At 48.0% G+C, this 23,875-nt stretch overlaps 1 protein-coding gene across 1 annotated transcript in view; it reads right to left on the bottom strand.

Moving 5' to 3' along the window:
• CHCHD3 (coiled-coil-helix-coiled-coil-helix domain containing 3) overlaps positions 1-23,875 on the bottom strand; it is a 266,630-nt gene that overhangs the window by 6,418 nt on the left and 236,337 nt on the right. Inside the window, exon 7 of the mRNA XM_045855666.1 lies at positions 8,549-8,684. Coding sequence (XP_045711622.1) covers positions 8,549-8,684 — 136 coding nt within the window. The remainder of the gene's footprint in view (positions 1-8,548; positions 8,685-23,875) is intronic.

The raw sequence follows: 23,875 nt of genomic DNA, 5'->3' as shown, positions 1-23,875 counted from the left end.
TTCACGCCCAGGCCCAGGGCCTTTTCTGGCTAGCATCTGGCTCAATAAACCCTTTCTTTTAGAAGAGCTTTTGGCCATGAAAGTTTTCTTATTTAACACAATGTACCTCTTTTCGAAGGTGGCAAAATAATCTACAGTGACCCCGACATAATTAAAGCAATAGTTAGCACTATTCTGGAGTCTACGGGATCGTTTTACAACTATTCTTCTCTCTGAAACCTCAACCAAATGCAGAAGGGTACGTTTTCGGCCAGCTCAGGTAGTGATAAGAATGCCAGGCTCTCTTTAAGAGACAAGCCAGGCCTGGCTGGTTTGAAGATCAATGGGCAGTCTAACCTAGAGACACTGAAAGAACGCTTTTGAAAAAACATAAGACACAGAGAAGTAAATATATTCACAAAATACCCTGACACGTGCTTTAGTTCAAATCCTCAAAGACACAGCATGCAGTGCGGCTGAGTCACGGTGACTCTCTGACGACACAAATCCTGTGTCTCCCAGGGCTGGTCCACACACATTACGTTGTCACACTGCAGTCAGTTGCCACCAAAGGGTGGCAGAGGTGGTACAAAACGCCTCCCTTCTGTCACAGACACTAACACACGCAATGTCAAGTTGAATGTGTACAAAGGTGAATTGGTAAAAATAGTCTGTGTTGTTACCGTATCACAGCTACGCCGTGAAACCTGCTCACATCTGGCCCGAGGGTCTTGGGTGGAGGGATCCCGAGGCCCGGGAAGGTCTGTCATTTAGCGTCCACCGTATAGATCCTCCCGCGATCCCTGTATTAGCCATTCTGTAAGCAGCTGCCTTTGGGCTGAAATTCAACACTGCATACATTTAACACTGCATAAATTAACATGGGAAGTTCCCCGAAGAATCAGGGAGAATGTGTGCAAGTTATAAAAAATTGCTTCTTTCATTTAAAGAACTGCTAAGACTTAATCTTACTGTAGAGAAAGCAGTTCCTTGCACTTGCGCGTCATCACGGTTTGGGGCCGCAGAAACCCCCTCCACAAACAGCCGAGAGCTGCCCGAAGGAGGCAGCGGTCGGCTGGGCGTCAGTGCTGCGCTTTCCCCGAGGCCCTTTCAGGTCCCAGCCACCGAGGAGGGAGCCGGCAGCTCACACGGTCAGACAAGAGCAGGGCCCCTGGAGAGCAGAGATGGAGTGTCATTTCCATTTATTAAAATGATCTTAACTGTTTTCCTCAAATATTTTGGTTACACAGTAATCTTGTCAACTGGTTTTGGAATTACAGCTTTCCTGGAGGGCCTGGCTATCAGAGCGGTGTGTCGGCTACTGGCTGTGGCAGTAAATTTAGGAGGAATGGTGGCTGCCCCGGATGGCTAAACGGTCACCACAAGAAGAATAAAAATAGTTTTCTTTTTCCATAAGAGACACCACTTAGTTTCTGGCTGAGCTTCCCCAGCATCTCGCCAAGGTTTCCGAAGGCCTCACGAGGCTGGGTGCGGGAACAGGAAGGCTGCCGGGGGGGACCTACACCGGAACGCGTCCTGGGTGTCCTGCGCTTTCGCCGAGGGGCGGGACGCGTGGGGCAAGGACGAGAGCTGAGCGGTGGGGAGGAGCAGTGAGTGGTAAAGACAGAGGGAAGACAGTGAGAGAGGAGCCAAAGGAATCGATAAATTCAATTTGTGAGCATCACAGAGCTCGCTCTGCCCGCGCGGAGCACGGCTCCCGACCACCTGGAGCCCTGACTCGCTGACTGGTTTTGTTCCAGTCTCTGCCTGCCCCGGCAGCTGCCGTTCTCTATTCTTCCTGCTTTGGAGGAAACACGAGTTAACTTTTGTCCGTGTGGATCTTGTTCTATTTCTTCTATGGCGAATGCTCTGCATAATATTCAAATTAAATTACAAGTAATGAGTTGTTTACACACCTTGCTGCAATAACAAACACAACACTGGCACACTGCAGTTCTCCTGAAGGGTAAGCACTAGAAAATAAATGCCTATTAAGAAAGGTCAAAGTCTATTACCATGGTAATATTTCTTCTATTAAATCCTGATTTAAAAAATAAATAAAAAGGAAAGGTCATACACAACTATTACTCTTGGAAAGTGGTTTAGAAAAGGATTCCTATGACGGAAGGGGCCGAGGCAACAATCTGTAAAAGTCTGGAATTCAGCTTGCTTTGATGACTCCAGACTGGAAGGGCTGCGCCCCTCAGGCCACAGACTCTGTCACGGGACACCCACGTGCCACCCTGAGCACGAGCAGCCCCGCTGGACGACCGATGGATGCCATCAGGTGGCGATGGTGAAGCAGCCTTCGCACCCAGCAAAGGCAGGCTCCTGCAGGTCTTCCCAGGAAGTCAGCCTTCCGGATGGATCTCTGTGCTCGATGACCGTGGGCATCTGTGTGCCTCAGAGGCAACTATGTGAAGACAGGGTCCCTGATGGGGCTCAGAGAAGGAGAGCAGGGTGACGAAAGCAGCAGAGCCCAGTGAGGGTCTGGTGGCCAATGTGAGCTGACCAGGGGACCTGTGACCTTGTCTGGGAGCCTCTTTCCTGCCCCCTGCCCAGGAATCCCGGGTGTGGCTCCTCATCCCCGGCACCACGGTCAATGGGGTCGAGGGGAGAAGAGAACTTCCTTTTCAGGGGCTCCCACCTTTGGTCCAAGACATCTGATCTGTACTGGAGGCTGAACTAGGAACTCGTCCCCGGGACTGGTCTGATTAGACCTGGCCAGATGGCTTAGACCTGGCAGGCAGTGACAGGCAGGGGCAGCTCCTCTTCTCCCGCAAGAGAGGAAGCAGAGCCTGGGCAGGGCCTCTGAAAGGCTTGCCTCCAGTGCAGCCCAGGCCAGCAGGCTGCAGTGCTCTGTGCACGGTCACCTGGGGACCCAGTTCGTAGTTCCAATGTCCAGGGCTGTCCTCAGCCCTTCTGAGTCAGAATGGCCAGGCACAGGGCCAGGTCTGTGCATTTTAAAGGAATTCCCCAGGTGATTCTGGCGCTCACCCGAGCTGGAGACCCTGCACAACAGGGAGGAGCACGCCGGCTCTGGCACAGCAGTGAGCTATTCCGGCCTGGACCGGCCCCACCACGGAGCGCAGGGACTCTCCGGGCCAATTCTTCCAACACAAAAGATGGTGATTAGGTTACAGGATCTAAGGCCTGTCCAGTCGCAACAGCCTATAGTCCATGAAATCATCTGCATGTAATTTATAGTTTTTCTGAAAATGATGATAAAATTCAGCTTGCTCTGGCACTGTTTTCCTTTCAAGAATTCTGATTTCTAAAGAGATAGCCACTACTTTGTTTTCAGACCCTCTTCACACTCAAGTAATGGGGGCGTGTTTGAGCCCTGGTCTAACACAAACCCAAGTTATGGGAGAGGGAAAACCTACTGTCTTCAAGGAAGCAGACACGTTCTGCCACAGCAAACTCCCCCCTTGCACTGGGCTCCAGGTCTCCTGTTCTGGGGGCTGACCAATTGCGGCCTGAAGGGCCACTGGCCTCACTCGCCAGGGTCTCGGCCCGCCTTCCTCACTGCAGCGGGCGACCTTTCAATCTCCTCATAGGGGTCAGCGGGAGGCAGGCAGGCCGGAGCGGGGCTCGCCCCATTTCTACGAGGCCCTCGTGTGCGTGCTCCTTCAGCGAGCTGCTTGCTTGGCTCCGAACCTCGGCCCACTTGTCAGTTTCAACCTCCGCTGCAGTTTGGTGACTCCTGGCTGACTCCGTCATCTGACCCCGGGCTCCACCTGGCCTGGGTCTTCTGGGCATGTCCGGGGTCTGGCTTCAGTCTTGGAATTTAGTCTTGGAATCCAGCTTGCTTTGATGTGACTCCAAACGGGAAGGGCTGCGCCCCTCAAGGCCACGGACTCTGTCACGGGACACCCACGTGCCACCCCGAGCATGAGCAGCCCCGCTGCACGACTGACCCATGCCATCAGGTGACGATGGTGAAGCAGCCTTCGCACCCAGCAAAAGCATGCTATTCTGCTCAGCGACACGGTCCCTCACCGCCCAGTGTCACTTGGCCTGCGTGTTCTACTGCGCTTCATCAGCCGGCAGCCCACGTTCTGCCAGGCAGCGTGAGAAAGGCTTTTCCACTTCACCAGCCTCAGGAAACGTGGAAACTGTTTCCACCCGCCCCCTTGGCTTCCCCAGGGCTGACAGGCACACGCATTTCAAGGAAAGGATAGGAAGCTGTGGGAGGCCAGACAACACGCAGAATGATCAGAAATGCAGTCGTTCTTCTAGAGTGAAAGTTTAAGGCTGACAGCAATGTCGAGGAGGCAGAGGCACAAACGCTGGAGGTCCCCGGAGAAGGGGTGCAGCTCGTACCGAAGGGCCATGGCCCTTACTCTGAGCGAGCTCAGGAACGTGCGTGCTCATGTGCACCGCCTCTTGTCCTCTTACAGGGACGCAGGATCAGCCCCAGAGCAGCAGCTGGCAGGTGCTCATGCATCACCTTGCTCAAACCTTCATTTCCCAAGGAGGGAACCGAAGCCCAGGTCGTCGTGACTAGATGGTAGCTGCAACGTTTCCCGTGAACTCTACCCTGGAGTGAACTCAGACTGCTCCCCTCGGTTGGGCCGGCCTCCCACCCTTCGTGTCAATGGCAGCAGGGCCGAGGAAAGAGCTGGAATGCTTGGAGTCACCACCCGGCAAGCAGCTGGATTCCACAAGTACCTCGAAGGCATGGTGGGGCGTCTCAGGGAGCACAGCATGCAGATCTGGGAGCAAGCCCTTTCTGCACCCACCCCTTTCACCAACAGAACGTGGGCACATTTTGTCCCACTATTGGGCAGTTACCATTTGCTTCCCAGCTCCCCTCCCTCCCATAGACTCCTGTGGGGCAGGTGAATCGAGACTGAATGGGAACCGGGTTTTAAAGGTGAGAACACGCAATTCAATCTTGGAGAGTTTTTTAGAAAGCTACGAGGCTAAGCAGATATGAGAAATAAGACAACACAGAAGCCTATCAATTGCTATCCTCCTACATTTTAAAATGTGGTATCTCATCTAGCTAGCCAGTAGCTTTTAAGTCTTAGACATAACAATTATAGCAATTTAATATGTCTTTACACCTGTGAAGAACACATAACTTTAATATATATAAATACACTGGAAGTAACAGTTTAAATGTCTCATGTCAACCCACGAGGAATTGTTTAAGAATAGCTGAAGAAAGATTGATGTGAATAAGTGGATGAATAAGAAAGGAAAAGTAGGCTGAGGAATATCCGGAAATCTTCCTATCATTAAAATCTATTAGTCTACACAACACTGTCCCAAGGGAACCAGTGAAAGCCCAATTTATGAGTCATTTAAAAGTGGAGTGGATTTGGCTGTTGGAATTGTTCCAAGGGGAAAACTCACGGACTATGCCGGAAACGGACAGCAACCTAATGGGTTGTTGTCGTGTTTAGCGTTTTCTATGTCAGCACGTCCAGCCTGTTCTTTGGATTCAACAAGGAAACAGAAGGAGGGGTTAGGCCGGCCAGAGGCCACTGCAATGGAGGATCAAGACCTCTTACACCGCCAACGTCTCTTCTAACAGCGGGGGGGGGGACACACATTTAGATGAACTGCGCAAGGAGAAAAAGGAAACTGTGGTATTGGAGGAAAAGTAACTACACGTGGACTACTGACATGACCCCGTGGCCATGTTGGTGAGGTCCTAAAGCGGGGTCGTGTGGAGCCGCACCTCCGAGCACGGCCTTGCCGCCCCCCTTCCCCGCTGGCTCCCATCAGCCTACGGTGTCACTTGACCTTCACGCGTGCTCCCTTCGAGTCATGATGACCACACAGTTTCCCTCACGGCCTCGTCTCTGTATTCATGGATAATGGATGTGCCTTCACACATCCAGCTCCAAAACCTAACCCTCTTTTTAAATTTTCTGTTTTTACCGCAAGGGCTATCTTGGTTTCATTGTTAAATTTCCCATCATGACTTCCCTGGGTTTCAGTTCTCTCAACTGGAAAGTGATGAGAATAAAACTGTCGCTATTTACATCTCAGGGTGTCATAAAAAGCAAGTAGGGGAATGGATGTGAAATCACCTTGAAATCTAAAGTACTACAGAAAGAAATACAAGATATTAATGTTTCTTGGTTCTTGCCCATTTCACTGTTGCCCATTTTAGGATAAAAATGTTTTGTCGACATACATCTTTTTAATATTACCAGTGTTATACAGTCCCTGATACTTGAATGTGAGAGTTGTCAAAACAATAGGTACCTGGAACATATTTGCTGACAATAGTATTAAATTATACTGCAGATTAGGTAGGGGGAAAGAAGGGTTTCTTTTGGAATGGCGAGTAATCACTAGTGATAATTTGATACTTTTGTCTAATTCATTTAGTCGGTTTCAGCATGAAATACACAGCTGAGCAAAAAAGAAAAAAAAAGACTTACTGAATACTTTATACAAATGTAATCCTCACAACACTGCAGATAACATGACCCCAGTTCACAAGTGAGAAAAGTCAAGGCCCAAGGCCAGAGAGCTGCTAGAAGACACAGTTTGTACACAAACTCAGACCTGCCCAATTTGTACTCTCAATTGCACCACACGGCACACTTGATTTTGTCACAAGTTAACTTTTACTCTACAAATGTATGTCACTGACCCCGTGGGTCACCTGTGTGTAGGTGATCTGTGTGTAGGTGATTCAACAGCACTTAGGCACGAAGGAGCCAACACCCCGGACGCCCTTGCAGCTGCCCCTCGGTGCTGTTACAGACCACACCGGGGAAACGGGCACCCAAGTGAGGTGCTAGCACTGGAAGATACGCTTTGGCACAGCCATCGTTTGCACTGGCGACCCACCTCCACCTCAGTCTGGCACTCGCATCAAGTTAGAAAAATCTGTGCGTCAACTTACAGGCCCCAAGGGCTTCCGTTCATTAATACTGAACACCGGGACTTGTTAAGAGCATATCAGAAGTCGCTTTTGCAAATAAAATGTACTAACAACAATATCAGCATTACCTTCTACCAAAGGCCTTTAAAGAAAAGAATCCCTGGTGTACCACCAAGAGTTACACAAGGGCCACTGCGAGCAAGAAATAGAAAAAAGCCTCAAGCCATCGGGCTTTTAAAGACAACATAGGTTTTTAATAAATTCTGATTACAGTAGTCTTCCCTCGACTGCAGGGGGCCTGCTGCAGTATCCCCAGTGGGTGCCTGAAGCCACACACAGACAGACGGTACCGCACCCCTATACACTGTTGTCCCCTGTGCGTACCTCCATACCTATGAAAATTTAACTTACAAATTAAACACAGTGAGGTTAACAACAACAATAATAAAACAGGATCATTAGAGCACTAGAGTGTAATAAAAGGTATTACGAATGTGGTCTCGGTGGGTCTGTCTGTCTGTCTCTCAAAACACCTCCCTGTGCCGTATGTGCGGTGTGAATACACTGGGCAAAGGGACGATTCACGTCCCAGGAAGGGTAGGGTAGAGTGAGACGGCCCACGGCTCCATCACACTGCTCAGAACAGCCTGCAGTTTAAAACTTAAAAATTGTGTATTTCTGGAATTCCCCATCTAGTAGTTTTCAGGTCATGGCTGCTCCTGGTGACTGACGCCGTGGGGGTGAAACTGTGGATAAGGGTGGCTGCTCACTGTATGTTGTTTCTGCTGGCGCCGCCGTGAGTGACTGGCTACGCAGACAATGCCCGCCCTCCCGTCAGAGAGCCTGGCAGACCTTTCACTAAGTAGTATTGTCATAACTCAGCGACTGGACTGCAGAAAGCCATGCTGTGTAACTCAAGGTCAACTCTGGGGAGCTGAGCGGAGAAGGAATCAAGGTTTCCAACAATTTCCGTTTCTCAGAACAACCTACATCCAACTGTTAAATCAGTTAAATGGTAGGCATTATGTGACCTGCCTGAATTGGTAACTTGCTTCACAGTTGATCATTAGCTTTCTTAAGTACATAAATGAGAGGAAACGCATGTCCTGTGAACGTCACATTACTCTGATAGTGAAGGTCCAGAGAAGAACATGGCTACGGTATAAAAAAGTGACTGAGACGATTTCCCAAGTCCTGTTTCTGGCCTCCCTTTCCCAGCTCCAGTGACTGGACTCTACCAACCAGAAGAAAATCAGACGGCAGGTTTCCGTTTTAGTTTTTAAAACCAGGCTCTCTGCATGACTGTTTGCGGCTTATGGACTTGAAGCTGTTGGGCCCTTAGCATGTATCTTTCTTCTTTGCTGGCTTTGAGTATTGGTCCAGAAATAGGGAGCAATGACCTTGAGGACACAATTACAGAGTAGAGGCCAAAAGCTCGGAACAACTCGGAAAAGTATTATTTTGCTAAGAATCTCTTTTTGTTTTCCTTCTGCGAGTAATGAGTTGAACACAAGGAGAACACGGGCTCTCCTTACAACCCTCTGGACGGAAGTTGATTATAACCTAGACAACCTGTTACAGCAATACTTGACGAGGGGGACGAGTTTGGGTTATACAGCTTGTTCCACACACGTTGGCCCACTGGGTCACCACCACTGTCCCATGATGCCGGGCTTGCTCTCCCTGGCTCGGCCCACACACGGCCCGCACACCCACCTGCTTGGCCTGGTTGACGCAGCGCATGTACTGGTCGGCCAGAGCAGAGCAGCTGAGGGTCTGCTGGGCGTTCTGGCGGTAGCACTGGAGGATCTTGGCCTGCAGGTCCGCACAAACTGGGTGGGCCTCATACCGCCTGGAAACAGAAACAAAAACAGGGTCACTGAGACAAGTGGTCTTCAATCAGAATAAAGAGCAAGGCCAACGAATATATAAAACATTAAATAGGATCAACGTTTCAAATGTAGGGGGAAAAGTTCAAAAGAAACAATTTCCTTCAACCATGAATGAAAAATATACACGGTAAAAGGCATCTGCAGATTAGTTTCATTAGCTGACACCACCTCTGGACACTAAAGCTTCCCCAGCCCAGGCCAAAACCTGACACAGGGGAATGGTGCCAACGGTGCCCAGCTGGCTGGACCGGAAGCCTGGGAGCCCCAGCTCCCCTCTCCCTCCCCACGTCCAGCGGGTCACACGTTCAAGGTCGCACATTCTGGTCCTCTTTCTCCATGTTCCCTGCCCTTACATTTACATCCTGGGCTCAGGCGCCTCTGACTGCCCTGCCTGTCTCTCACCTTTCCTGCCTTCCAGAAGAGGCCTCTTCCAGGAGAGGTTTCTTCCATAGGGCTCTACTACGTCAATCTGAGGCAGTATCGCTCCCTACTGCTTTCTACATAGAATACAAGGTCAATGGGCAGGTCTTCTCTCCAGCAGGTGCCTGCCTCCTCTGCAGAGCAGTGCTGCCCCCACACTGCTCCAGTCTGACCAGACCACTTCCAGGGCTCGGCTGCAACGTGCCCCTTCACATCTCTGCTCACGCGGCACTGATTTCGAGAATGGAACCCAAACTCCCACCTATTACCAACTCCCGTACATCTGGAAAGTACCTACTCGCCTTGCAATAGCTGAACTAAGCACTGAAGTGTGACCTTCTCTGTACCCCTTCCACGGTGAGGTCTATCATTCTCCTCACGGTGGGCCCACTGACCTTGTATAAGTGAACTTCTTTCACATGCACGTAACCCTGACTACACTGTAGCTTATATACACTACAGTGCACTTACTAGCTACCTTTACCAGAATGCAGATCCCAAGGCCTGTGTCTCATTTTCTTTGTGACCTCAGCTACTGACAAGACAACCTCTCACAGAAGTCATGCGATCAGTTGTTGAGAATACAAATGGGCAGAGGGAAGAAGTTTTTTTAGATTCCCTGGGCTCAAATTTTATGAATTATACTTACAAACCTCCAATTTTAGCTAGATTGCTTTCAGTGAATATGAAGTAGTGAACTTAAGTGCTTCCAAAAAAGCTTGTAATAGACACTTAAAAAGATAATAACAAAATAAACCAAGTAAATTATACAAATAGCAATGAATATCCTTAAGATAGTAGAGGAACTTTGATTATAAGGACTAAACACACAGGGAAAACACATAATATTATCACTTTTAATCGAGGAATTCATATATTTTTCAAATTAGTTTTGCTCAATACAAAAGGCTTCCAGCCCCTCATATCAGTTCTTTTTTTGAAATTTAAATTTTGTTATTGCCATAGTAATCTTGAAATAGCATTACTTTAAATTTAATGGATTTTTAAAAAAACCCTAGAGAACACAGGAGGACTATTTCTCATCAATAAGGAAACCCCTGGGTGACGATTTGTCTCCTCATTACTTTTATCCGACACACTAAGCTAATATATATTTTGCTAGAATAGAAAACTGAAATGCAAACCACGTTACTGGTCCCTAAGGGATTTATTTCTTACTGCCCTGTAAAGAAAGCAGACATACAGGGAAAAAAATAAGCCCACAAATTTTACATAACATTGCTTTCACTTTTTTTATTCACTACTTTATCGCTCTGCCAAATACCTAAGACCAGACTTGAAATCCAATCCCAGGAGTTTCGATTCTTTTTAAGATTTCTACGTTCAGATGTCAGTGAATTTTTCTGGACGATTTCTTTAACCCTTTCCCACGAACATCGGCATCTAAGAGGAGGTGGCCGTGCTTCCCAGAGTCTACAGCAGGACGCGCACCCAGGTCAATGCCAAGGTATGTATGACGAAGCGCTAGGCCGGCCAGACTCAGCACACACGCGGCCGATGCCTGCGTTAGCTCAGGGAAGGGCAGGGTGGTATTCCAGTCTACAGCTGAGGACCTGCGTCTGTCCAGTGTGCCCTAGCTTTAAGAGGAGGATGAGGAGAGGAGACCAGAACAACCCTGACCAGGTATGTGGCCCTTCCCCATTCACACAGAAAAAAAAAACACAAGAGCAAGAAAGGACTATTCACAGTGTAATTCATATAATACTATGAACTCCATGAAAGAGGTAATTTAAGTTGTATATAAGCATTTACTCTGAATTGAGCTATTAATCATGCAAGTTAAAAGTCCATGAGTTATTTATGATTTGAAATGTGTCAAAATGTGCTTTTATCACCACAAGTCAATACTACTCACTCCTAGGGCCCTTGATTCCCCACCCGGCAGTTTCGTGAGTGTGTGTGTGTGTGTGTGTGTGTGTGTGTGCGCGCGCGCGCATGCAGGTGTGCACACAAGTCTGAAATTCTTTCTGTCACATTCCAGCCTGCACTGGGGATTATTAGGTGGCAGGAAGACACAAGAGAGGTGGAGACCAGCACCACGGCCTCCCAGCTCCTGGGGCAGACAGACACTTTCCTTGGACGGCTCTGCCAGGGCGAGGCCCTGCCTCCGTATCCACCTGCACTGCCTGTTACGCCGCCCTGATGCACTGTTTTCACTTTGGGGAAACGCTAAGTGAGATGACAGGCTAACATCAGAAAGCCATGAAACACAAGCCACGGCACCTTCCATTCAGGAAGAAGGTTCCAGAGACATCTCCAACACGCGTTACGATAAACCCTCTCTGTACAGGCATTGTGTCGGCAACTGATTTTTATTGACGGCCTCCATTCCTGCTGCTGGAAAAAGCCGCAATGAGGCAAAAGTAACAAAGACAAGATACCTAAGAAGGTAAATTAAATCTCAGCTGCAAGAGACATTTAAACAATTTAATTACTTTGTATGGAAATAAGACTTAAAATAGTGAAGGACACATGTTGAGGGAAAGATAAAATATAAATCTGGAGAATTTGGAACAATAATTTAAAAAAAAGTGAGAGACAGAATAGTTATCCAAAAACACACTCAGCAAAAAGGAACTGGTGAAGTAAAATCGACACTTGGAAAAAATATATCGATCGAAAACAATTGCGAAAAACCCAGTTTAATGGGGCTTTAAAATTACTGGGGGCTTTAGATGGATCCTATCACATGTGATTATCATTCTATTTTGTTACAGTATCAATGTAATAAAAACAATATTAATACTAATATTCATCGAAAAGGCAGGCAGTGAAATACATCCAAGTATTTTTCTCAGGACACTGGCAGGCCCACTGCAACAACTCCAGCGAAAGAATCAAGATGCACATCCAGACTGTTTCTAACTTTTCAGGGCTTAAGCTACCATGGTGATAAACATAAATTATTACTGCTGTTTCTGATTATTTTCACGGAATAGTTTCCTGTAAGTTGAATTGATTGGTCAAAGAGAGATGAAAACATTTCTGTGGAAATGTGGCTGAGAGTAGCAGTCCTCAGAGCCCCCCTCCTGAGCCACTACAACACACTGACCCTCGAGGACATGGTTCAGAGCTGCTGGTTTCGCTGCTGCCTCTCCTACCATTATGTCTCAAAAACTTCTTTCATGTGGGCCCGAGCTTTATATTTCAAGGGAACTACCTACCCATCTTTTTAGTTCGACCAGGATAAATGGCAAGAATGAGGTAACTTGAGAGAAAGAAAAATATGGAAACAGCTGTCCTTACACCACTCTCCACTCAGCAGGCTATGGACACCACGTGAGGACAGTTAGTGCCACAGCTCCTAAAGCTCTTGGGAACACAGAGGTCATTCACGGTCAGCGCAGGTGTGTAAAGAAGATCCTTTCCTTGTATCTGCACCAATAAGTACCCTGAGTGAGGGGAGGGGAGAAAAGGAGGGAGAGAGGGCACAGAGGGAGGGGAGGATGGATGGATGGACAGATGGAAGGACGGATGGATGAACAGATGTGTGAACAGATGGATGGATATGAGAATGGCTGGCACTAAAAGGAGAATTCCGACTTTCAACAGGTTGGGACAATGCATCCTTCCTGGGATCCGGTGGTCTCATAAGACATCTGCCACGTTAAAAGCAGACACACAACACAGCCACGTGAGTGAAATCTTCAGCTCTGATTCCTAGGGCACAATGCAGAGCCTCCAATTTTATTCTGTGCTAAAGGTTTCATTAGATGTTAAGCCAGTAGTCAGGATTTCTGCTCTCCTTTTACAATACAAACTGACTGCAGCGAACACATTGCTGATGATTAACAATGTATAATAATTCACTCATTTCTCTTGCCATGTGATACAGCTATTAGAAAATGCATTATAAAGGAAGTATTTCTCAGATGTATTGTTTTCTATTAAAATTTTTCATTTTAAATTTTACCTTAAATGACAATATTCTAATATCAGTTCTCAGAATAAAATGTAGTCTCTTTAACAAATCCAGATCTGAAAAACAACTCAATTCCAAGCTTCTGTCATTCTTCATAACTGCTAACCATCTTTATTAACAGTGTGTCTCTCTGAGCTGTAATCAGATTCCTACAAATACACTTTAGAGGTCAACTGTCTCCCAAAGTTGCCTGTTTTCTCTCTTTCAATTTGTTTTCATATCTACTTTGCTATAAAATCTTAAAAAAATAAAACCAGATGACTTTTTAACATTTATTTTCTAAAATGATGATGCCAGCGGTGATGCTGTGTGTCACCTCAGCACCTGCCGGAGGAGGGAACTCTACTTGGGCCGCACCTGGTCCCGCTGTCACTTCAGTGAGCCGACCGGACCGGCAGCAGACGGTCACCCACGAGTGTCGTACCACACCCCCGACAGATCCAGCCTGGAGGCTGTCAAAGGCGAGGTCAGCTTTGGCCGGAGATGCACCAGCATACACAGAATTCTATCCCACAAACCCAAGGCTTCCAGAGCACTATCCAAATCAGTATTTCAGTATTTAATATTTTAACCCACTGTTTTCTTTGGAAACAGATGCAGAATCATGGCCCAATCATCTGGATCTTCAGGGGGAGGGTGACCCACGAGGAGGGAGGGCAAAGCACCACCAGTCTTCCTCCAGTTTTCGGGGTCCTCAGGTGGAAGTGCTACCACCAGGAAGAAGCCCAGACGGGGCTTCCGGCCTCCTGCCGCAGAGAAAGCAGATACCGCGGCGCTGCACTTACAAGGAAAGGAACGCTGCTCTCAGACCACCAGGCCTCACATACGCCAGGGATAGGAGCGAAAACGCACCAGGGTACAAAGCGAATGAAAAACTTCCCAATTTTGCAACGTATTTTTCTTCTTTATTCAGTAATACTGGGAACTTAGAAACGATGAGGGCAGTTAGGGCGACCTTGGGGGAGGAGTGGGAACTCAGTGACATGTGACCACGGGAAGGCTGGGGGGAGCTGGCGGGCTCTGCACTCCGACACTCTGGGGGACCCCAAGTCTGGCCTCTTTTCCTGAGCTGGCGACTCTCACTCTCTTCCTCACAGAGAACCTCGCAGCCTCTCGCCGAGCGCCCCACACCATGGGTGGCACCCTGCCCCGTGGGCTCGGCCCACCGAGGGTCTGGCTGTAACAGAAGCAGGGCCACCCTCTGCTGTGTCTCCAAAGACCAGGGCCCTCGCTCTTTTGTTTCAGGAATAATTTCTTAAAATCTGGTGACTTAGGTTAAATTCAACTCAATGTTAGTAAAAAAAATTTTTTCCAGAAAATTTTTCCAAGAAATAATTTGACAAGAATATTTATTCGGTTGAAAACATATGTGAAGTCAGGCATCTGGAATGAGGCAGGGAAAAAAAAATCAGTTGGTTGATTTTTATTTCCCACCATGTTGCGGTGTCCTTGACACATTTGGGCTATGTGCTACAAGGTTTTTTCTCTCTAAAAATTCTTACCAACGTAAAAGATATCTGGAAAAAGAGGCAATCATTATATGGAGCTTGGGGACAAAGAACATAACTGATGTCAACATTACCTCAACCTCGAAGGACCACAAAAATCAACGTCCAGATCACACTCACATTAGGACGACTGAGCGCTTGGAGAGGTCGTTTTTCAAGCTCACACACAGCCGTATCATTAGGTGCGGTTCTAGCGCTCACACACCGCACGTTAGTCCGAGTGAGCCTTCGTCTACAGAGCATCAGCCACCCTTCCCTCGCTGCTCTCTGCACAATGCCTGCGATACTGTTACTGCTGAGTAAGCCAAATGTCAGGTGATGATGCCACAATGAGAATGGGCGTGAGGGGTCGACAACACAGCTCTTCGCACCAACCGTGCCTGCGAGGCAGCCGCACAGGTCACAGACGTGGCCCTTGGTTATACGAACTGAAGGATCCAGGGAAGGGTCCTCTCTGTCCCTCCGACAGACCGACAAGCCATGGGGAGAAGAGATGCCCGGGGCACACGTACCAAATCACTTTCTGAAATATCTCAGTAAGGCTTCAAGGCCAAGAAAAGCATCATCATAATTATTACTGTTAAAAAAAAGCATGGCATTTATTCTCGCCTGGTTTCATGAAGTAACCATTTAATCAGGCAACTTCCAACACGCTAATCTTGAGCATACACAACGCATCGCCCTGGGATTTTACTTTAAATGTGTGCCTCTACATAACTGGACTTCTGCTGACAGAAATGGAATTCTTTTACCCCGGGCTCTGTGAGTTAGTTCCACTTCTCGTATCTTGACACTTTGGAATGTGGACTGAAACTGGTCTGAGGGTGGAAAACAGGAATGCTGGCTGGTTCATTCATTCTTTCGTCCATTCGGTCCCTCACAACGAGTGTTATTAGGCCACAGACATGATGCGTTCATCACAGGTCACCCACCACGACAGGTGCTGAACACAATGCGGTCCTTGCCCTCCGCAAAGGCTGTCTAGTGGGGGCACAGAGATGTGCACAGGCCTCTGGTGAGATCGGGGGGTGAGGAAGGTGCGGACACAGTGCTCAGGGAACCCAGAGAGCTGGTGCTGGAGGTGACGGAACCTGAGCATGCGGTGTTCCAGATGAGAGGACTCCCGTCACTCAAGAACTAGAAGTGAAGACCGGCCCCAAGACTTTCTTGAAATAACTGGACTATAAAGACAGACTCAGAGACAGAAAGGAGAGACCTCCTTTGACCTTGGGGATGTGACTGGACCCATGCCCTGGTGACTCCAAGCCTTCTGAATCCTTCCGCTTCCCCTTAGAGAAAAGCTCAGGGTGTGTGCTCAGGACACTTGGTTTGGAGAGGCGGGAACTCCTTAAGTCAAGTGGGGATCCACAAGGAACTAATCAGAGCCCAGAGGCCCCGTTTCACTTTACTGACCTACTAAACAACAAAGTGTGGGGAGAAGCTCCCCATTGCTTAGTGTTGGTAGGAGGGAGCTGGTGATCACTTTCCACGGGTGACTCCCAAATTACACTCAGCCTTTGTTGTTTCCCCACATTGGAAGTGCCTTTTGTGACCACTCTTTCACTTTATCACTTGTTATGGCCAAGGAGGAGAAAGCTGGATAACTCAGTCCTGGATCAATGCCCAGATGTGGAGGCAGGAGGGGGACAGGACGCACTGGGGTCAGATGGGAATGCTGGAGGTGAGGGGAAGGCGCAGTGGGCCAGACGAGCTCAGGGGGAGACCAGTCTGGCTAGCAACCCAACCAACTCACCAGGAAGGATAAGGGACAGGGGAGACCAGGCCAGGAAGCAAAAGCAAAGTGTGGTGTTTATTTGCAAAGATTAACTTTAATCCCAAATTCTGGAAGGGGCATTACTCTTTCATCGCCCCTTCTTCCTGCAGAAAGCCCTCAAGTTCAGAGAGGAAGCATGGAAGTAGCCAATGTGGTTGACCCCAGTTCAGCCAAGAAGCCGGCAGCCCAGTCCTGGCAATTGAGCAGGTCTGTCTGACAGAGGTCTGCGATGAACCCAAGACCTTCCGAGCAAATTCAACACTGAACACAACCTCCCAGAGAGAACCCTTCCATGTTTGGAGAGATAGTTATTTCACAGGCCTCCGTACACCCTTTTCATCAATGAAATCAATTGTTAACAGCGGAGAATCACAGAATCTTCTGGTTAAGTAGTATGGTACTTAGTATGGTATAGCAGCCTGTGCAAAGTTGGTGGAGCATGTGCATTCTTGTGAAGCTCCCATTTTAAGGTGCTTATACTTTTTCACAAAGAATTACCCTTTGGGATGGATCTGCTGCTCTTTCTCAGCTGAGGGGTGACTTGGGGGTGAAATCTGGCAAAACTCTACTTGAGTCACCCAAGCATAAAACACATTCCAGTCCCCCTTCCTCTCCTCAGAAAGCACTTTTCACACTAAGATAGGTCTAGAGCAGATTAGTTTTAAAAAGTTTCAAAATGGTCACTTATCTCAATGAGGACTGTGACACATCCTCAAAAACTAGGTTAAGACCAAACTTAAGTCTGCAGTGAGAGAGGGGGTTACATCACTTCAGGTGATTCTCTTTTTCCTCCTGCATTTGAAAGCGAGATCAAGCACCAGATACACTCGGGAAGGGCTGTGTCTGGCTCCCTTCGCTGAAGGAACTGCAAATGTATTTATTTTAGTGACAAGGCAAGGAGAAATTACCCCACTGATTTGTCCCCTCAGTGTCATGGTGCTAAAAACGAGAGTGGAGGGAGCAGCAGTGGGGAAGAAGGGTAGAGGTACTTAAGTCTTTCGTTTTTTCATCTCTCGGATGACTTGCAGGGGAGAATGCTTAGACACTGCCGCTCGAAGAGGGAAATCCCAAAATGCGTGCAATGGGCCAGGTCAGCAAACCTCCGGGGAGGTGGGGCTGCCGGGCAGGAAAATGCTGCACGGGTACCATGGTGGTAGCCACTGACCGTGTATATGCTGTGAAGGGTGGTAAAGGGTGTGTAGAGAGAAAGGAGGGAGACAAACACTCGTGAAAGGCACACACTTGTGGAGATTGTGGGTCACACAGGCAATAGAGAAGTCAAGGAAAGAGTATGGTAGCAGGTGTGCTGTTCTGTGGAGGGGTGATCACTTCTAGTCAGGGTGGCCTGGGGAGTCCATGAGAAAAGAGGAGATGGGATTTTAAAAGGTCCCTCAAATGAAGGGTGGGGCTATGAGAGACAGAGGACATTTGGGAGGGTCTCTGTGAGCTGAGGCCCAGGCCACGGCGAGCTGGTCATGTTCAGGGGACTTGGGTTGTAGGGAGGGCCTGCAGGGGGTACAGACAGTCTTTCAACAAGACAGCACGCTCCGAGTGTGCTCCGCAGGCGATGGCAAGCCACTGGCCTGTCCGAATGAGAGTGACGTTAGAGACGTCTGAAGTGAGTACACCAGGTGGGCCAAAGTGCGAACTGCAGGCTGGAAGAAGGCACTGGAAAGCAAGAACGGAAGGACACAGTGACAGACAGGACATGGGGATGAAGAGGAGGGAAGATTGGGTGACACACTCGTGGGTGAGGCCTGCCTGGGCATTTTAAGAATAAAAGTGCTCAAGTAATTTCAGGAAGCCCGATGGAAACGACCCACCTTGGTCTAGAGGGTGGAGCTGGAGCTCACGGGGCCAACCCCCTGCAGGCACCAGAGGGCAGTGCTGAAACGAAAGGCAGGAAGGGCGCCTGGGCCCGGGACCAGGCTGGTGTGGCAGAGCGACAGGGAAGGAGGATGGGCCAGGCTCAGAGAACTGAGGGCACCACAGGAGAGAACTGGTATCGTGCAGCCGCACAAGGCTGCGGAAATTGGAGTTTCACGGAGAAGACCATCAAAAAGAATCAAGACCGATAAAAGATCATGGAACGTGACCCCTAGCAATTTGGAGAAGCAGCTTCAGCATAGGGCATAAAGCGGAGGCGAAACGGCAGGAAAGTGGAAAATGAGAAAGTGGGCAGTAAAGACAGGGAGGCGGGGTCAGGTCGGCCACAACCCCTCACTGAGTGCCTCTCCCGTGCCAGGCTGCGCGCGTGCGGGTGTGGGAGAGACAGGGAGGGAGAGCTGCTTAGCAGCGTCTAATGGGCAGTGGGAAAAACACAAAGTGGAAAATTAAATCTGGCTGAAGATGACTGCAAACGGTCTGAGACGAGAGGACAGAACCACAGCTGGGCCGTAAAGAATGGGAGGGAGTTCGGCGTCAGAGGTGGGATGGAAAAGCACTTGGGACAGGAGAGGGGAAGGAGCCGAGGCAGCGGGAGGAGAGAGAAGAGGAGGCTGGAGCTGCAGGCAGGGACAGGTCAGAAGGCCAAACCACGTCCAACACGGACACGATCTGCAGGCCGACGAAGGCCTTCCCGTCAAGTGCAGTAGCGGGTAAAGCGAGCTCGCAGTGAAGTGGGTGGTCTCTAGAAAGCGGGCAAGGCCCCAGCTGACCACCACCGAAGACTCAGGGACACAGTCCTCAAGTGCGGGGGAAGGAACCGAACTCTGCCCACAGCCTGAATGGCCTGGCAGCAAATTCTCCCCAGTGCCTCCAGATGAGAACCCAAGCTGGCTGCCCCCTTCATTTAGCTTTGTGAGACCCTAAAAGCAGAGAACCTGGTGAAGCCCATCTGGAAATAAGACCTATAGAAACTGTGAGATAATAAATGCATTTTGTGTTAAGCCAGTAAAATAAAGTGTGTACTCAGAAGTCGAGTAAATAGGAAAGGTTGTGCAAAGAAAAGTTTAAAAAAAATTTTTTTTAAAGATTTTATTTATTTTTATAGACAGAGGGGAAGGGAGGGAGAAAGAGAGAAACATCAATGTGTGGTTGCCTCTCGTGTGCCCCCTACTGGGGACCTGGCCCACAACCCAGGCATGGGACCTGACTCTTGAATTCGCAGTCCTGCGATCAAGCCACTGAGCCGCACCAGCCAGCACTGGAAAAAGAAGTTTCCAACAGACTTTTAAAGAAAGGCAAGGAGATCAGAAAGGCACGCAGACATGATGTGATTAAGGAGAAACACAGGCCTCTTGGTCACAGCCGGAAGTCCACTGTGAAGCATACAGAAAAGGAGGCTGGTGAGGCGCAGGAGGAGTGGAAGGAAACTGGTGGGAAACCCCAGAAGCTACACATCAGTAGCGGGAATAATTCTGAATAATAAAGGGGTTCCCTTCCCAACGGTATCAAGCACTGGTGACAGAGAGCCGAGGCAGGAATGGAAACCAGGAGACACTGAGCTGCCTGGCATGCGGGGGCACACTGGAGGGTGTAGCAGGGTGCCCAACCCTTTGGTGTGTCTGGGACACACTGGAAGAAGAAGAGTTGTCTTGGGCCACACATTAAATATACTGCGATATGCAATTACAAAACTATCTCATAATGTTTTAAGTAAATTATGATTTTGTGTTGGGTCGCATTCATAGCCATCCTGGGCCACATGCAGCCTGTGAGCCTCGGGTTGGACAAGGTTGGCACCGTAGGAGATTCTATCACAGGCTCAGCACAGCAAGGAATAGAGCAGAGACTGTCCTGTACCCCCAGGCTGTACTTTCCATTATGGCGCATGTTTTATGTTTAAAGTCAACGTAGTTAAGGCAGGGGCATATTTATGCATTTACTGTAGGTCTTGTCCTCACACTAATCCTGTGTCTAGACCTTGCAGTGCGAGCCTGCTTCTTGCTCTCCAAAACAGGCATGTGCTAAAATTAATGGCTGATTAATGGTTAACGGGGAATGGAGAAAGCCTGACATAAAATATATTTGAAAAATAAGGAGTTTATGGATGTTGGTCAACTATAATTACTTACTCTGAATAAGCTCATGATGTACTCAGGTTCAATTTAAAATCATATAGCATATATATGCATAAAATAATATCTAAAAAATGCACAACAATTGGTAATAGTAGTTGCTTCCAAGGGGAAACTTGGATAGGAGGTCAGAGACTTAAGGAGATTTACTTTTGCATGTGATATTTAAATTTTCTATCATGGGCATATGTTGCTTACCAAGAAGTATTTCATTTTAAAGATTCCAATGCCATATTATTTATATATGTTTTGTATGCCCTGAGAAGTTGCTATTAGAAAGTTTGCTTTCTGCCAAGATGCCTAGCCACGAAAACCTGTCTCTACGGGTTTGTGGCACAACTAAAGACTGATTGAAAACTTAAGACAACACAGAGACAACAGACATGAAATCCCACGTGCAAACTCTACAGAAAGACAAAAATGTGAATTGGGAAATAATTCAAAATGCCTTCGAACATGCCAGCCTTCAGCACAAGCCCTCCTGATTTACCATCTCAGCAACCTTGTGAGAAAAAGGACAAAGACACCACCCAAATATTTTAAGCCACAGGTCGAACCACTGGGAGTGAAATGTAATGTGAGGTTTAAAAAGCCTGGAAACTTTCTACATCCACAAAATTCTTGTCTGAGAAGTTGGTTCCTTCTCTGTCTCTTTCAAGGTTCTCCCTCTCCCCTTCTTAATTATGAGTAATCCCCAAAGCTCAGGTCTCTGCCCCACTGTTGTTCTATAGTTCTTGGTGAAGTTGCTCTTCCCTCTTTGCCCGGGGTGGGGGGTGGGGGTGGGGGGAGGTCTATTGCTTTGGGTTTTCTAGTTGCTTCTCATGAAAAAGTAGCTGTGTGATCTTAGGTTTCTTTGGGCTTCAGTTCTTCATAAAATACACAGTAATCTTTCCCACCTGAGGCCAAGGCCCAGCTCTGAAGGTCCTCTTACACCCTTCCTAACTCTGAGGCCTCCCGACTAAACATCAACTGAATATGCTCCATTTATCTGATTTCCATTTTCTTATCCAAATGAGATACACTCCCCCCATTTTTACCAACAGAAATACTAGAAGCTCATCAACATGCGTTAAATTTTGACTCTTTTGTTCTTATTTAATATTCTATATTCAAAAACGTAATGAGAGTGTTAACTCTTCCTTTGAAAGGCCTTCCTCTCAACCTTCCTCAGTTTCCCCCATCACTACCCTGGGCTAAGCTATCAGCTCCCACAGAGACTACTCGACCACTGTTAGCCTCCAAAGAGCCCCTCACCCTCCCCTGCCTCCTCTTCAAGCTCATCAGCTGGATCTGCTAAACACACACCCTGTGAAATGCGACCGTTTCTAGGAGTCAGTCAGGATTCTCCCTTCTCCCTCACCGCTTCCCGTAACTACTTCTGTTTCCACACTACTTCCCAGATCCCTTGCCTCCTCACGAGCTTCTACTTGTAGCACCGGGAGAAAGGGTTTAGCTGAAACCTCTGCTAAACCACTTCTTACCAACTCTGGCCTCCAAGTGGAGGACAGGGAGCGACAGACAGCTGCAAGGTCGCTTTCAAACATGATCTAATAGGAACCAGTAGAAGAGCTGAAGAGCAGAGCATACATATTCCTAACGCTCACTTCCCGAGCCCTGCTGTAAAATTATAAACTCGTTCTCTGATTTTATTTCATTTTCCACTTGTGGGTAAGGGCACTATCGACAACAGTGGTAAGTTTCCACAGGAACTAAATTCATTTCAAAGGGTTTGAACCAAGAGGCTTCTTTTTTAAAGTTTTCAAACAATGTGATTTTGTACACAGCGCCTTGAAATTCTGAGAGTATTGTAAGTATTAACCTCTTACTCCCCCAGAAGTCCTGGGAAATGAGAAGAAAGTCTCTTGCATTTGGGAAATGGGTATGTTTAAGGTAACTGACAGGGGAAAGGACACTTGGAATATGGGCCGCTAACTTGTAATCAGTTTCATCTTGAGCTTTTAAGCACAACCAGTCACATGCATGATACTGTTTGCCAATTTTTGGAAGACAAGTACACTGTGAATTCTAGTAGCTAATGTTTCCCTACTTAATACCCCGTAAATGAGCGATGCACCCCCAAGCAGCATACAGCTAGTAAGTTTATATGGGTGGTATAACCACATTAAATTGTGTGTGCGTCTATGGAACACCTATTTAATTAACTCTTTAATTTAGAAATTCTAGCATGCTTCTTTTTCAGGCTCTGATTAACTAAAGGAGTCAGCACTGACACCACAAGAAGGTATTAAATTCCAATACATCTTATAATCGCAACCCCTTGTTACATATAGATTTAAGTCTTTTTCAGAGAACTGGCAAGATTTTGCAAATTGGCTTAGCATTTAGGCTGCTGCTAAGACTGAAATTAACAAGACCAACCGTGAAATGGAGAAAACAAACTACTACATAAACTCTCCAAATGATTACGATGGGCCTCATACATGAGAGAACTTGAGAGGTGGAGTCTCAGTAGTTCTCGCGTAAAGGGAAATGATGTATCACTGCAGGCCCAAACAATGCATGTCTCAATCTGCGCCCTGGACCGGATCGCCCCGCTGAGCTCCATTAGCTTTACCTCTCCCTAAGGGTCCCAAGTCAGCAGCGCTCGACTCGGCCATTACATGCAGCCCCGACCCACCACCGCCTGCCTTACGGATGTCCGTTACTCCCGCTCTCTCCAGCAGAGTGTTTCCGGAGAAAAACCAGATAGCCAGGGAAACTCAACTCACTACATATTCACACGAGACACTAAATTTCACCAACCTGTTTTTACTCTTCCGTGGTAAATCTACTATTCGCAAGGACTGTTTCGTGCTATCTCCAGCCTCCTTAAAGATCACACACTTCCATTCTTGGCCATTTTTCTACTTTTTATTGAGCAAAACAGAGATCGAGAGGTAACTCCCTCGTCTGCCCACTACGAAACCTGTGGCTGCGCCTTTTCTGCTGCGGCTGGAGGGAGAGTGCCTCTCAAACAGGAAGTCGCCGCTACACGTGGATCCGGCCCCACCCTTCCCGCTGCCCTGCTTCCCAGTGGGCTCTCCCCCTCCGTGTATCTTCGGTCTCTTTCTCTCCCAGGTCACGCTCACGGTCACCCCAACATTCTCTAGAACAGTGCGATCCAACAGAACTTATGACAAAAATGTTCTGTATCTAACTCAGTCCAACACACTGTTTTTGAGCATCAGAAATGGGACGAAGGAAAAGTCATGCATTTAAGTTCTACCCAGTCTGAATAAATGTAAATCAGAGCTGTCACATTTGGTTAGTGGCCACCATATTGTTGAAACCACAGCTCTAGCAAACATCATCCTACAACAACCAGCAGTGCTCTCCCCACGGCAACTGCCTCCACTTCCTTAGCCTGTTTACTCGCTTCTCTCCACACCAAAGTCGCTTTCCCTCAACCATGTAACAAGATGGCACCTGCTACAGTCAGACCCCTTCGGGAAGCCAGATCCAATAACCAGGACAAATCAGCACAGAC

This window comes from Phyllostomus hastatus, unplaced genomic scaffold, assembly GCF_019186645.2.
Source record: "Phyllostomus hastatus isolate PE091 unplaced genomic scaffold, TTU_PhHast_1.1 phas_scaffold_114, whole genome shotgun sequence".
Classification (NCBI taxonomy): Eukaryota; Metazoa; Chordata; class Mammalia; order Chiroptera; family Phyllostomidae; genus Phyllostomus; species Phyllostomus hastatus.
Note: the sequence above shows the minus strand (reverse complement) of the source record. Positions and strands in the feature narration are given on the sequence as shown.